The sequence below is a fragment of the Papaver somniferum genome, unplaced genomic scaffold, assembly GCF_003573695.1.
Source record: "Papaver somniferum cultivar HN1 unplaced genomic scaffold, ASM357369v1 unplaced-scaffold_139, whole genome shotgun sequence".
Classification (NCBI taxonomy): Eukaryota; Viridiplantae; Streptophyta; class Magnoliopsida; order Ranunculales; family Papaveraceae; genus Papaver; species Papaver somniferum.
In genome coordinates this window covers 512,017-525,348 of record NW_020623156.1, presented here as the reverse complement: position 1 = coordinate 525,348, position 13,332 = coordinate 512,017, and the positions used below count along the sequence as shown (strand labels likewise).

At 34.5% G+C, this 13,332-nt stretch overlaps 2 protein-coding genes across 2 annotated transcripts; both read left to right on the top strand.

Annotated features, from left to right (window-relative positions):
* Window positions 1-3,628: 3,628 nt before the first annotated feature.
* Window positions 3,629-4,413, top strand: LOC113335326 (calmodulin-like protein 6). The gene has a single exon (XM_026581415.1). The coding sequence runs from the start codon at window positions 3,711-3,713 to the stop codon at window positions 4,290-4,292; it is 582 nt and encodes a 193-aa protein (XP_026437200.1). The 5' UTR covers window positions 3,629-3,710; the 3' UTR covers window positions 4,293-4,413.
* Window positions 4,414-9,209: 4,796 nt separating this feature from the next.
* Window positions 9,210-10,326, top strand: LOC113335314 (phospholipase A2-alpha-like). Its single transcript, XM_026581407.1, has 4 exons — window positions 9,210-9,506; window positions 9,600-9,642; window positions 9,737-9,862; window positions 9,975-10,326. The coding sequence occupies exons 1-4, from the start codon at window positions 9,372-9,374 to the stop codon at window positions 10,148-10,150; spliced, it is 480 nt and encodes a 159-aa protein (XP_026437192.1). The 5' UTR covers window positions 9,210-9,371; the 3' UTR covers window positions 10,151-10,326.
* The last annotated feature ends 3,006 nt before the right edge of the window (window positions 10,327-13,332 follow it).

Genomic DNA, 13,332 nt, shown 5'->3' with positions numbered 1-13,332 from the left:
TCCAATATTGCTATGCAACCGCAAAACTAAGGTCGGGTGGATTTGTCAGCTTTCGGTAGGATGCCACCTAATGATGATCTTCCTTCCAAACTTCTGGAGGTTTATTTAACCAATTTCCAACTGACATTATGACTTTTGTTGGTGGCTTTAACATTGAATCAGTTACGTAATCTACTCCCTATACCCCTAATTGCCTCACCTACATCAGCATTTCACCCATTTACATATTTCTATCATGTTCCCCTCCGCTTGAGTAAGAATTAACCACCAAGTAAGTCTCAAACCGGTGAGATATCTGCAATATTAAATAACACTCTTGATTCCACAAAACATGACTAATTGGATTTTCAATGATTGGGAAAATGGTCATGGAAATGAGTAGTTCATGTATTTCATTTAATTTCGTTCTTACTGATGTAATTGTTTTGTTTTTATTAATGAAAATTATTTATCAACTATAAACTAGTTTTACATTCATGAAGTTCCAACATTTAATTAAAAAATAAAATTGATTTCATTTAATTTCGTTCTTTGCTATTATTCATCATGCTTAAACTGTCTTATGTTGTCTTCAATAAATTTGGTGTGAGATCTTATTTTCAGTTCGAAGATGGACAACCTAGGATGATCCCTTTTCATCACCCACAAAATTTACGCGTACTTCAAATTCATTTGCTTAAACTTTCTTCTGGTATTCCCCACATCCGTATTGAAACAAACTGTCCCATCGAATTAAAATTCATTTACTTCACATTCATTTGCTTAAATTAAAATCTCTGTCGCTTGCACCTGATATACAACATCGAATTAGAAAAACATATTCTTCTCGAGTGAAACGAGCACTATCCTCGTTGAAATGAATTTGAAGTTGAAGTGGTGTGAGTTAAAATAAATTTGAAGTTGAGTATTTATAGGGTTGAATTCCTAACCGTTGGATGATGAACTACTGGTCGATGATCATAAAAACAAGCGGTATAAAGACTACTGTTAGCGCTTTTCTGAGCAGCTATTTTAATACCACTAAGCAGTGAAGTCTCTATCGCTCGGTAAAGACTCTAGCTATAATGTATGTCTAAATGGTTACAATTAGCTTACTCAGCAATAACGCACGCATTGCAAGGACAAAAATATATTTCAACTAACTACCTAAATTACCTATATGCTCATTGCAATTACTAGCAAAGAAGATGAGGATAATTTGGGATATTCACCAAAGTAATTTTTATATTTTGCCATGCGTGCACCATTGCCGAGTCAGTTAACAGGAATTGGATGGAAAAAGTAGCAAGAGGAGGTATCACTATTTTTCTTGGGGAGGTAATGAAAATTAGCGATCTTTAGAGGAGAGGAAATACAAAATACCCCGTTCTTATCTTAGACATCTTTTCAATGGTGTTGTCAATGAAAATTATCAATAAAATGGTTTTACATGATCAATTTATTTTATTAATATATTAGTTGCTCGACTTCCAAATTGAGATCGGACTTCCATAAAATTCTAGACACCGTAAGTTGAGGTTTCCTTTTCTAATAAGTTAAGATTTAGCAAAATTTTGTATTGGAAATTTTTTATGTGGTTGGACGGAGGTATTGTCCACCTTAAACGGTGTTACTAACATACAGTTAAGTATTTGGTGTAAACACGGTGTAAGGAAATTAATTAGATTAGAACTCTCACGGAAGTGTTGTCCACCTTCCTTTTTTTGACGGTGTTACTAACGGAAGGTTAAATACTTGATGTAAACAAAGTATAACCCAATTTTTAATATCCCGACCAATAAAGTTGTGCCACGTGTCCTCATCATAGCTTCTACATTAGAAAAGGCCTATTTCGACCAATAAAAAGCGAGGATTTCATCACCGTTCAGCGTGAGAGCTTATTTTGTCAAGGCCTTTAGGGATAAAGATTGTACCTTGCTATGCCAAGTTATACATTGTGCCCAAACTTTAGTACAGAATATCATATATAACTGACATGCTAGCATGACACACTTTACCCCGGTGCTATACATTCATATTCACGAAATTCATGCTTGTTGGGTTTTAATTTTCTCCTTGCCAAAACTTTTTGATTCTGCAACTTTTTCACTCTTCATTTTACAAATGGATACTAGTTAGTAAATTCATGAATTATTTTGTACAATTTGCGGATCCGTCCTTTTCATCGGAATCAGTTTGTATCATATGTATGTTTGGAATCCTGATTTAGTTTTGCAAATTTTCATCCTAAAATCGTTACTGTTTACAACGTTATTATCAAATTACCATTCTTTATCACATTCTTGACTAAATCATACATATACCAATCTAAGCCTTGCACCACCAATAAACGTGTTATTTACGGAATATATTACATATGTTATACATATATTTTCATCCTAAAATCATTACTCTTTACCACATTATTATCAAATTACCATTCTATATCACATTGTTGACTAAATCCTACATATACCAATCTAAGCCCTGTACCACCAATAAAAGTGTTATTTAAGGAATATATTACATATGTCATATGTCATACGTATAATTCAATTAAACTATAAATCACAAATAAAATGAAATTATGTCAAAAATAATTTTTTTATAAAGTAATGTATGTTGAATTGACATCTCTAAAATGAATTATAATATACGCATGCATTCTAAATTATCCTCGAATCAGGAATCACTGATCGAATAATGGATCAAATTTGTACTCAGCCAAAATAAATGATACTTAAATGTTTGAGGAAGGATCCCTTCACACTTTTATTCTCACACTATCTCACATGTTGGACATCATTTTTGCGAATAAAAACCAAACCGTAATGCATTTGAAGCTAATATTTTCAGGATATGTTCCTCTTACCAAGTTCTACATGCTTACCAAAAATGAGCACATTCTGATTTATAAAATCTCACAATCTACCGGTCTTAATTTTGACGATCAAAAATCCATTGATTTTCAATAGCTCATTTTCAAAGTAGTAGATGGTGGTGTTATACGTTTCGGAATACGCTCATTTTTGGGAGGAACTTAGAGCTTTATAATAATAACATATCCCTAAAATATTAGCTTCAAATCCGTCACGATTTGGTTTTTATTTACAAAAACAACGTCTAATTTATGAGATAATGTGATAATAAAAATGTGAGGGGATCTTTCTTTAAAGGTTTCCCTTCCAACTTGTATATTTGCCTTCACAAAACTTTTCCATACAAATTTCTAACTAGGAGTAGGAAGTGGATTTCTTTCTTTCCTTGTGACTCTTCTCTTTTCGTGCGTAATGCATTTTTTTCTCTTACCTAACCCCATATTAGATCAATCTATCCGATCAAATTGTATTGGTAGGAGACATCTTTTGTATCCTAAAAGATAGATTAGTTAACCCAGTAATGTGATTTCGCAAATCAATATATAATAAATGTGCACACCAGATCCAACAAATTATATAAAATACTCAAGCTGATTAATATATCTACAAATTACATAAAAACAATTTTATTTCCTATTAATAATTAAGGGCAATAAGAATCTTTGCAGTGCATCACGGAAAATGACATTTCCATCAGTAGTCAGTACGTACCAAGTTGTCAATATTAAATTGTCATACTTCCTGCTATATAAGCACTCGTTGAGCAGACCCTAAATTCCATCATTCGCATTTTCTCTTCATTTCATCTGTAAAAGTCCGGCGTTTTTCTTTGTGTATTCATAGACGATAAACATGATCGATATCGTCGGCACTTGTTATCGCTTCATCGGAGACGTTTTACACGGGTTTCGGGCACAACCAAATAAATCAGATGTCGTCGACAAAATGGAAGTGGATCCAAAAGCAGTTTCAAAACCACTGAATCTGACAAAGTTCGATGATTTAGCAGCTCAAGCATTAACAACTGTGTTTGGAATGGATGCTGAAGGAAGAATTAAGAAAGAACAAGCACGTAAAGTAGTCGAAAATCTTGGGTTAATAGGTGGAACGGATGAAACTAAAAATTTCGAGCTTCCAGGCAGTTTAGAAGAAGATCAAGAGTTGAAAGCAGAAGAGATCGTAGATGGTTTGGATGATGACCAAGATGGTGTGAGACGTTCCGAGCTGATGAAAGGAGCATTTACGGTGTTCGACGAAGACGGAGACGGGTATATAGATGCTACAGAAATTAAGAGAGTTCTTGAGTGTTTAGGGTTAGCTGAAGGATGGGATATGGATCAGTTTGAGAAGATGATTAAAGCTGTGGATTTGAATTTTGATGGGAAAGTGGATTTGAGCGAGTTTGAATTGATGATGGGTGCAAAGATAATGTGAAAAAACTAAAGAAAAAATATTGTAATTCTCCAATAATAATATTAATGTACCTAATTGTTTTCGTATTGTCATATATTTTTCATGAATGTCAGTGGAAAATAATGCAGATAATATTGGATTATTTTTTCTTGCATCATGGCACTGTAAAGGTCGCTGTTTTGGCCACTGATAAAACTCTATATGCACTTACGTAGACGCACTTCCTAGGTGAAGCATCCCTTTGTATTTAGCTGAAAGATGATCATATACCTGTGATACTAGTGTTGTACAGTGGTAAATTCACTAGGTGATAATATCAGTGATCTGTTTCAAACTCGCAAGCCTCTGATTCTTTATCGATGAATGAAAAAGAAAAAAAAAATACTTGTAACAACAGATGTTATTATAGTACAGCGGTAATGTTATTGTATGGTAGTATCATTGGTCTGGTTCCATTTTTTTTAGATGTTGACGAAATTTAAAATTTAGCCATCTAGGGTTCCAGAGTAACAACACTGATTATCTTCACACAAACCAGTGAATATCGCACTCTGAGATCCTTTAGCAAGACAACAAATAAACCAATATAAAATTGAGCTAGTATTAAATTTTTTCATGTGCCTAAGCAGACAGTATATATGGTAGATGCATTAAATATTATTCATAATCGAGGAGATCTCCAAACAGATACATTATGGATGAATTATTGAGGGTGACATAGCTGTTATTTTCCAGTGAGTGATCCAAGAGATTGAGTGCGCATTACGCAGATCATGTTGGATTGACCCAATGCACCAAAATTTACACTGGTTGGACCAAATTCAATATAGAATACATAAACAAATCTTGAATGAGGTCATGAATATTTTTCACCACTTTATCGAAGAGGCACATGAACCTTTTTAAAATTTGCAAATGGTGTTTGCTTCTAATCAGCTAATTCGACATTGTCTGTGAAAAAATACAAATGAAATTAAGAGGCAGTACGTTTCCATTTGATGACCAAATTCAACAGCTCACTGCTTGATCCTCTTAATTCCCAAATCATTCCTCAATTTTACCATATTCGGAAGACAACAAGTTACACCAACTCTTAACTAAAATCCTGCCTGCATTTTCCTGGTCATCCTTGTCAGCTCAGATGCGCTTTACCAAACATACCCCACATTAGACAAGATAAGATTCTCTGAGAGTTACAACCTGTTGCTTATGAACTGTACTTACTAAGAGACACCTCGGCTAATGAAACCGTGACTCAATTACGCATTTCCTTTGGTCAAATTATAGTGGGTTTAACCTTCACTGGTTAGCAATGGTCCTGGAAGCTGAAAAATAGAAAAGAGCTGAACACAAAAAGATAAGTTATATACTCCGTTATTACAATGAAAGACATAGAGTTGTCCCAAGCTATTAACCAGATCCATGAAAGCCAGGATGATAAATATCACCCATGCTCACAGGTTTGTGATCCAACTTGAGATGTTGCCCGATTGCAAACCATGACCAGTGGCGAAGCTGAGATGTCCGAAGGTGCACCAGAAAAGAGGATAAAAAAAATACTCTATTTTGTGTGGCAAATTGGAGAATAAGATAAAAAAACAATAAGTACTTCACTCCATTGTTTATTGTCTCTTTTTCAGGGCTTCTTCGTGAAACCTGTTTTGAGGCATACCAAATCATTTTCCCATCACGGGTGGGTTTGTAAAGGGTATCTTAGTCGTGGGTAGATTATTATGTTGCCCTTAATTATTTTAAATTATTTAAATATCCTTCATCTAAATTTAAAATATAAAACTAAACTAATTAAAATCCAACTAATAATTAAAACATATCCTTCATCTTGAATTACTTAAAGATGTCGACATACTTTGAAATGGTAACTTGAAAACGAATACCAACTAATAATTAGAATTAATCTGTAATTAAAATCCAAAATCATTTTCAAAAACAAAACTCATTTTCATTCCTAACCTAAGCTCTATCAAACCGTATTGATTTTATTTTTCGTCGCCGATTAATTGATAATCCATAAATCTTTGATCATTGATCAAAACCACAAGTATAAAATGATTCGTACGAAGCGTTGCGCAAAGAGACTTAGCTTCAGATCTGCATATTGGAACCCAGATCTTTGTTCTTTGTTTTTTTATGTTTCAGAAGAACAGTTCGACTGATAATTAAACATGAAAATGATAGCGGAACTTCACTTTGTTAATAAACACACTTAGTTCGGTTGTTCAATTTTTTATTCGAAACAACCGAACCTAAACTCGTCAGTTACAGAGTGAAGTTCGGCTGATAACTTGTCAGCCGAACCTTTTTTTTCTTTTTTGAAAATATGCCTAGGTTCGGCTAATAACTTAGAGGTTCGGCTGATAACTTTTCAACCGAACTTAGGTATATTTTCAGAAAACATAGGTTCGGCTGACAAGTTATCAGCCGAACCGTTCATCTGGTCAGTAGATCTAGGTTGTAAAAATTCAATTTTTTGACAAATTCAACTAATGAAAAAAGTACATTAAACCTCGTTTAGAAGTCTATCTCTGCATTAACAAACCTTGATTATCTATTAGTTCAGCAAATCTTTAAAGCCTAATTTCTTATTCTTCTTCTTTAACAAACCCTAACCTAACTAGCTCAAAAAAAAAAAAAAAAAACAAAAAAACAAAAAAACAAAAAAAAACTTGAAACTAAGACTATATAATCATTGACATTACACACTAATCATTAATATCAGATTCTAATTATTATCATTAACACTAAAGAAGTAAGGGCATTATTGTCATGATAAAAATATGATGGATAAGGGGTTATTAATTTTACCACATAGTGACCCTATTCTGTCACTACTTTATATGCCTCAAAAAATTTGAGTATGCTTCAAAATATATTTCTTCTTCATTTTTCAATCACTTTTTATTTCTCTTAAGCCCATAATATTGCAAAAAGAAAGCCCATAACACTGCAAAAAGAATTAGTGTCCGTACCTTCCTAGTTATCTTTTCCCCTTGGCTTGCTGTTCATGTATCCAACTGTTCCTTGGGATGAAATGATTCCAAATTGTGAATCCAAGTTGGTTGCATTCTTGAGATGAAATGATTCCAAACTGTCCTGCAGAAATTGTAGTGTAGGAATACATGATTAACTGATTCTTCACTGTCATGCATAAGCTGCATTGGACATTGTCTAAAGTACAACCTCTGCGACTAGATTATCTATTGTTGGGGGTGCATTTTTCACCACAAATCATGTGAAATAACTGCACTTTCCAAGGGACTTTCTTTTCTCAAACATAAATGTAGAACTATAAAATTTGAGTGGATCAATTGGTAAGCGGAGACAATTGTCTATTCTAGCAAGGAGAGTGATAGGACTGAGTTGTGACATAATTCGTTTACTTTTTATTATTCGTTTCTCACTTGAAATCTTGAAAGTAGTGGCATTTGCTCATCTGACTAAAGACTACAATCTAAAATTCACATTTTATGTCATGGAAGGCAGGAAAGCGATTAGTTCATAGAATTTATTCAAGATATTTGAAAGTCTTATCTTCTAATTTCAGAGCACTGAATATGATAAAAGAGTTTGTGTCTGACCTAGACTGATGCATGTGTCTTTCCATTTTCGGAGAAAAAGACGTATACGGGATCTTGTGACTTGTGTGAGATAATGAGTCAATTCTAGGCCGATCAAAGGTCAAAAGTGGTAATCCCTCTCCAAATTAACAAGTTCTTCACGGTCGGTATCAAATTAGCAAATTCTTCACCAACGGTAACAAGGTCGACAGGTGGTTCTTTCTGATGTAGAATAGATTTTGGTAACAAATGGAATTCGGTATTGTTGAAATAACCTTGTAGATGAAGACAGGGAGCTTCAAAGCTTTTATTTATTTATTTGAACTTGGATCTTAACTTAGTCCAAATTAACTCGTTATATTTGAATATGACTCGAAGATTATAACTGTAGATTACAGGAAAAAAAAATCTGAATTTAATCAAATATTTGCCAACAATTCAGGTACATAATCATACGATCTGAATTGGGCCTGGTCATACTCCATCCAAACGGACGTTAGTTTATTATGAGTTTTTTTTTTTTGGTTTAAGAGCATCACGACCAACCTTTTAAGGTATGGGAACCGGGAATGATCACATAATAATGCACCGACAAATAAAACGTTTACCTAGATATATAATTCTGCCTAGAGTACATATATAGATAAATAATACGTAGTCTGTTGCGTCACGAGTCCAAATCGATTTGGTGGATTAAATATTTAAATGAATATTATAAGCATTAGTTAATAATTATTTCTACGCTAAGTGGTTCACCCTTCAAACATCAACTGATCTAACAATGAAAGAGTGTGAAAATCAAACACAAAATACATGCACCGATCATGAACCCAAAACCAACTCATTTAAAATATTTCACGTACGTTTCCATACTATTATCTCATGTGAAGTTTCACATCATCTTGCAAACCAAGTATTGCAACTGCATTAACACAACCCATTTGCACAACAAACTTTATTTTGGTACAAAATGTATTAACACTTCAACAGTAGAATCCAGAGATTACACTGGGGAGAACAGGTTAGATATTCTAACGAACACCAAGTAGGCAGAGGCAGATGCGCGCAGAGGCAACTATATAGACCAAATGCAACTGCTTTTACTTGCCCAATCGATCCTGCCAAACTATTTTTTCATTACTCCCTCTCGTTTAGAATTTTGGTCCAGCTACACCGCAAAAAAGAAATATTCACATGTGCATACATTGGGTTGTCTTGAGATATTGGGAAATCAATAAATGAAGTGTAATTTTTTTTTGCTGGGACATATGATGCGTGAATAACCAAACCAAACCAAAAATATCCCCAGCAAGTCACGAGTGAGAACATGACAAAATCCAACCTTTCTTTCTGAAATTTCCAACATTTTTCTTAACTTAATATCTTTTTGATCTTTCCAAAATGTAAACAACAAATAAAACCCCACCATTCATTCTTTGTATGTGAAAACCAAGCTGCTTCTTCTTCTTCTCTTCATCTATCACAAAAAAAAATCTTCAAATTCTCTGTAACACAACACATAATCATGGCTGCTTATAAAAGTTGTCATCTGTCATTGAAGTTTGTTCTCCTCATCTCATCCTTTATTTTATACTTTTCATGTCCCTCAGTTTATGCTCTTAATGTTGGGGTTCAAACTACTGGTACTGGTGTTTCACTGGTAACTACCTACTCATTTAATTTCTTCACAATTTGTTTTTTCATTTTCTTTTTGTTGATAAAAATATTGACATATTTTTCGTCAATTTTACAGATGAAAGAATGCAGCAGAAAATGTGAATCAGAATTCTGTTCAGGTAGCCATGGAATTTAATTAATTTTTGGGCAGTTTTTCAATATCATTTTTTTTCCTTCCTAAATGCATGCTTTTCTTTGATTTGTTTTCAATAGTACCTCCATTTTTAAGATATGGCAAGTACTGCGGACTGCTATACAGTGGATGTCCGGGGGAGAGACCATGCGACGGACTCGACGCTTGTTGTATGAAACACGATGTTTGCATCCAATTGAAAAACAGTGAGTTCAATTCATTCATCAATCAATCAATCAATCCATGAACGGCTTCGATTCATTTATTCATTGTTTTAAGTCTTCTATTTTTTGTTAATTTTGTAATGGTTTATTCCAGATGATTATCTAAGTGAAGAATGCAGCCAAACATTCTTAAATTGCATGAAGAATTTCAAGGACAGTGGAGGCCGTACTTTCAAGGGAAACAAATGTGATGTTGGAGAAGTTGTTGATATAATCTCTCTTGTTATTGATGCTGCTTTGTTGGCTGGAAAAGTTCTTCATAAACCTTAGCTATGTAGCCATAACCTGGCTAGATCAATCTAATCTATCTAATTTCTTTGCTGTAGATTAGTATTTCTTTTTGATTCATCGTTTGTTATGTGTTTTATATGAGGAAATAAAGAATGTGAGTTCATTTAATCTAAGGTTGGTTATGCACTGTGAATGTATTGCGAAGTTAGAATAAAGACGCAATCGACTGACTTTGACAACAATCTGTCTTGATCACTCTAGTACAGGATATGCAAGTTGAAACTTCAATCAGCACTGACTTTATCTATCTGACTCGATCACGGGTGGTATTGTTCTGTGGTGAATGAATGAGTTATTGAACAAGTAGTTCACTAAAAAACAAGTAATTCCCGAAAGGGAATTTACAGCTGTGAATGCACAACCATTACTTTAATTACTTCGCAGGTAGGCAACTGCTACCAGTATTGCCTTGTTCATCAGTAATACCAATTTGCACGAGGTTGTTTGCTGTCACCATCATTTACGGTGAAATTTTAGATCACACAGACACACCCTATCCCTAAGACCGACCGGGGTGCACAAATATTCTTTTGGCCCAACAAAAGAGATGATAATGGGCTGACTGAAGCAAGACTAGATAGGGGCCTTGCAAGTGCTGCCTTCTGAGATCAAAACAAGAATGCATCTATAAACCACCTGGTTACAATGGGTTCGTACCATTCTCCAATCATGCTCAGTAGTCCATACCAATGCTCAATAGTCAATACCAATTTTTAACCAACTTCAGGACACAAACCTTTCAAGGTCTTGGGAATTTGGCTAAATGAACAGTCTTTTTTCATTTTTTTTTCTACTTAAAATGTTAAAATTTTATTGAAAAAGAAAAAAGAGAATAACATAAGAAAAAAGCACCAATCAAGTGCCGAAAAAGGGAATTAAACTAATGTCCACAAGCCTTAACAACAACTAACAAAGGCATACAACTCTCCCTCCCATCTCCAAAGAGCTTAAAATAAGAGACCCACAAGCAAATGCCGCAGTCTTTTTCTTCCTAGCAGGGGTTCTTTTCCCTCTACCAAGCATATCATTGTTTTTAACTCTAGGCCAATTGAGTTTAGCGAGATCTTTTCCAGGGTTTAGCTTGGATTGCCTTTCTACTATGCCACTGAATTCTTCATGTCGGCTTTCTTGCCTCCAACACCTAACAAAGCACTAACATTAACAAGATTGTCAACCTTTTGTTCCATAGTCATAAGTCTCCTTCTAGGTATTTCTTCTAGAGTTCTCATTTTCTCAACTTTCGTACCTTCATTGTATGTTTCATACTCCGACTCTTCACTAGAATCATCACAAAATTCGATTGTGACTATGTCATAGTTGACTTCCTTGTTACCCTCTTGTTCTATAATTTCTTCTTCTCTACTCCCTGCCAAAGATTCATCTAATTCCGTATTCACACTTTCAGCATTTGTATCTAAAACAGAAAAAGGGCTCAGGGAGAAAGGTTGAATTTGCGAAGTACCTTTTCCGCTTGATTTCTTCTTCTTTTTAGTATAAACAGTACAATTTTTTGTTGAAGGTTCGGTTGCCACTTTTATGACCCCATCATGTTGTACACCAGCAGTCAAAATCTCATGTGATTGAGCCACCACATACACTTCTTGTTGCATAGACCTTGTAATCACTTCTGTTGTCTCCCCTGCACTAGTCTGATAAGCCTTTGTAGTGATTGTTGCAGCATCACTAGTCTTAGGACCCCACCTATTTTTTTGTACTTAGGTGCAGGATTGGAACCATACTTAGCGCTTGAGTTCCCAAAACTCTTACAAACAGAACATAGAGTAGGCTTCCATGGATATCAACCCTTACCTTATAGTTTTTATCATCAATTTGATAAGGAAGCTCTAAAGGAAAGGTGCAGGTTGAATCAATTTCTACACAAACTCTAACAAAGGACATTCTAGTCTTCATTGTTGTAGGAGTATCAGTCATAATTGGAGTGCATACAAGATTACATATCCTAGAATATCCAGTAGCATTCCACAGATGAATTGGAAAATCTCTAATTATCATCCATTTATGTATGAATCTGATTGAACCAATATGTTGTTCAGTAAATGGAGACCATGGACGAAATTATGAACAATCTACTAGCAATATATAGAGAACCCAATTCTAAAATTCTTGTTCAATCCTCTTCTTGTGAAAACTGGAACATAAATTCTTGTAAAGACGAGGGTACCCAAATATACCACAATCTTAAACTTTTCCACCTATATATAAGTCCTTACTGAAAGTGATTGTCTATGGACTGAGTCGAGACAATACAACGAATCGGTATTCACACTTTGTGTGATCATCTATGGATACGAGATCGGAACAATACAACAACCAAAATGTGATTACTTGATAATAGGTTCGGACTTAACCAAACTCTATAGGATCACTATCACGTAATACGGAGTTAACGTTTGTGTAATTTACTTTAAATTATAATAACAACAATTATAATTGCGGAAAAAAAATTTAAATGACATAGCAAGATTTTGTTAACGAGGAAACCGCAAATGCAGAAAAACCCCGGGACCTAGTCCAGAATTGAATACTCTTAGAACTAAGCCGCTATACAAAATCAAACCAACTTCGTATAGTTGAGACCAAGCCACTAAACATATAGTTCAACTAGTTTCTTCGGTATCCCTGCGCTTCTGACATTCGATAAGTGCACGCACTGGAACAATTCCTTTAGATCGTATTCCAAACAGTAAAGAAACAACAAATCTGTTCGGCAACAACTCTATTCAATCTCAGTGATATGAGTTAGACAAAGGCTTTTTTGTTTGATCCAATAAACTCCTTTGTCGGGTTTAGATCTATCCATCCAACAACTGCCAAAGTAGCAGAGGTTAGATTTTGCAATCAAATATAGAATCTTCCAAGATGCTATACAGTGACGCAACTAATCAATCAAATCTATCAAGGATAAACCAATTATAGTTGGATCCCAGCCGATTAAGTTTTGTGCACACCAAAGATTATGAAACCAATAAGAAATCTTATTTATCTTCAAATCTTCTTTAATCTTCAATAAACACCTGCATACCACAACTTGAATCCCTTGTGATCAATCACATACGAAACGAAGTCTGTTAACAATGGATTGTCACAAGACGTCTTTAGATCTACAAACAGTTCTAAAGATCTCGTCGACACTTCGATCT

Bases quoted from the DNA above. Each gene is read 5' to 3' on its own strand.
- LOC113335326 (XM_026581415.1), top strand. From the start codon at position 3,711: ATGATCGATATCGTCGGCACTTGTTATCGCTTCATCGGAGACGTTTTA.
- LOC113335314 (XM_026581407.1), top strand. From the start codon at position 9,372: ATGGCTGCTTATAAAAGTTGTCATCTGTCATTGAAGTTTGTTCTCCTC. The intron at 9,507-9,599 runs GTAACTACCTAC...TCAATTTTACAG, and splicing joins CTGGTACTGGTGTTTCACTG to ATGAAAGAATGCAGCAGAAA. The intron at 9,863-9,974 runs GTGAGTTCAATT...GGTTTATTCCAG, and splicing joins TTGCATCCAATTGAAAAACA to ATGATTATCTAAGTGAAGAA.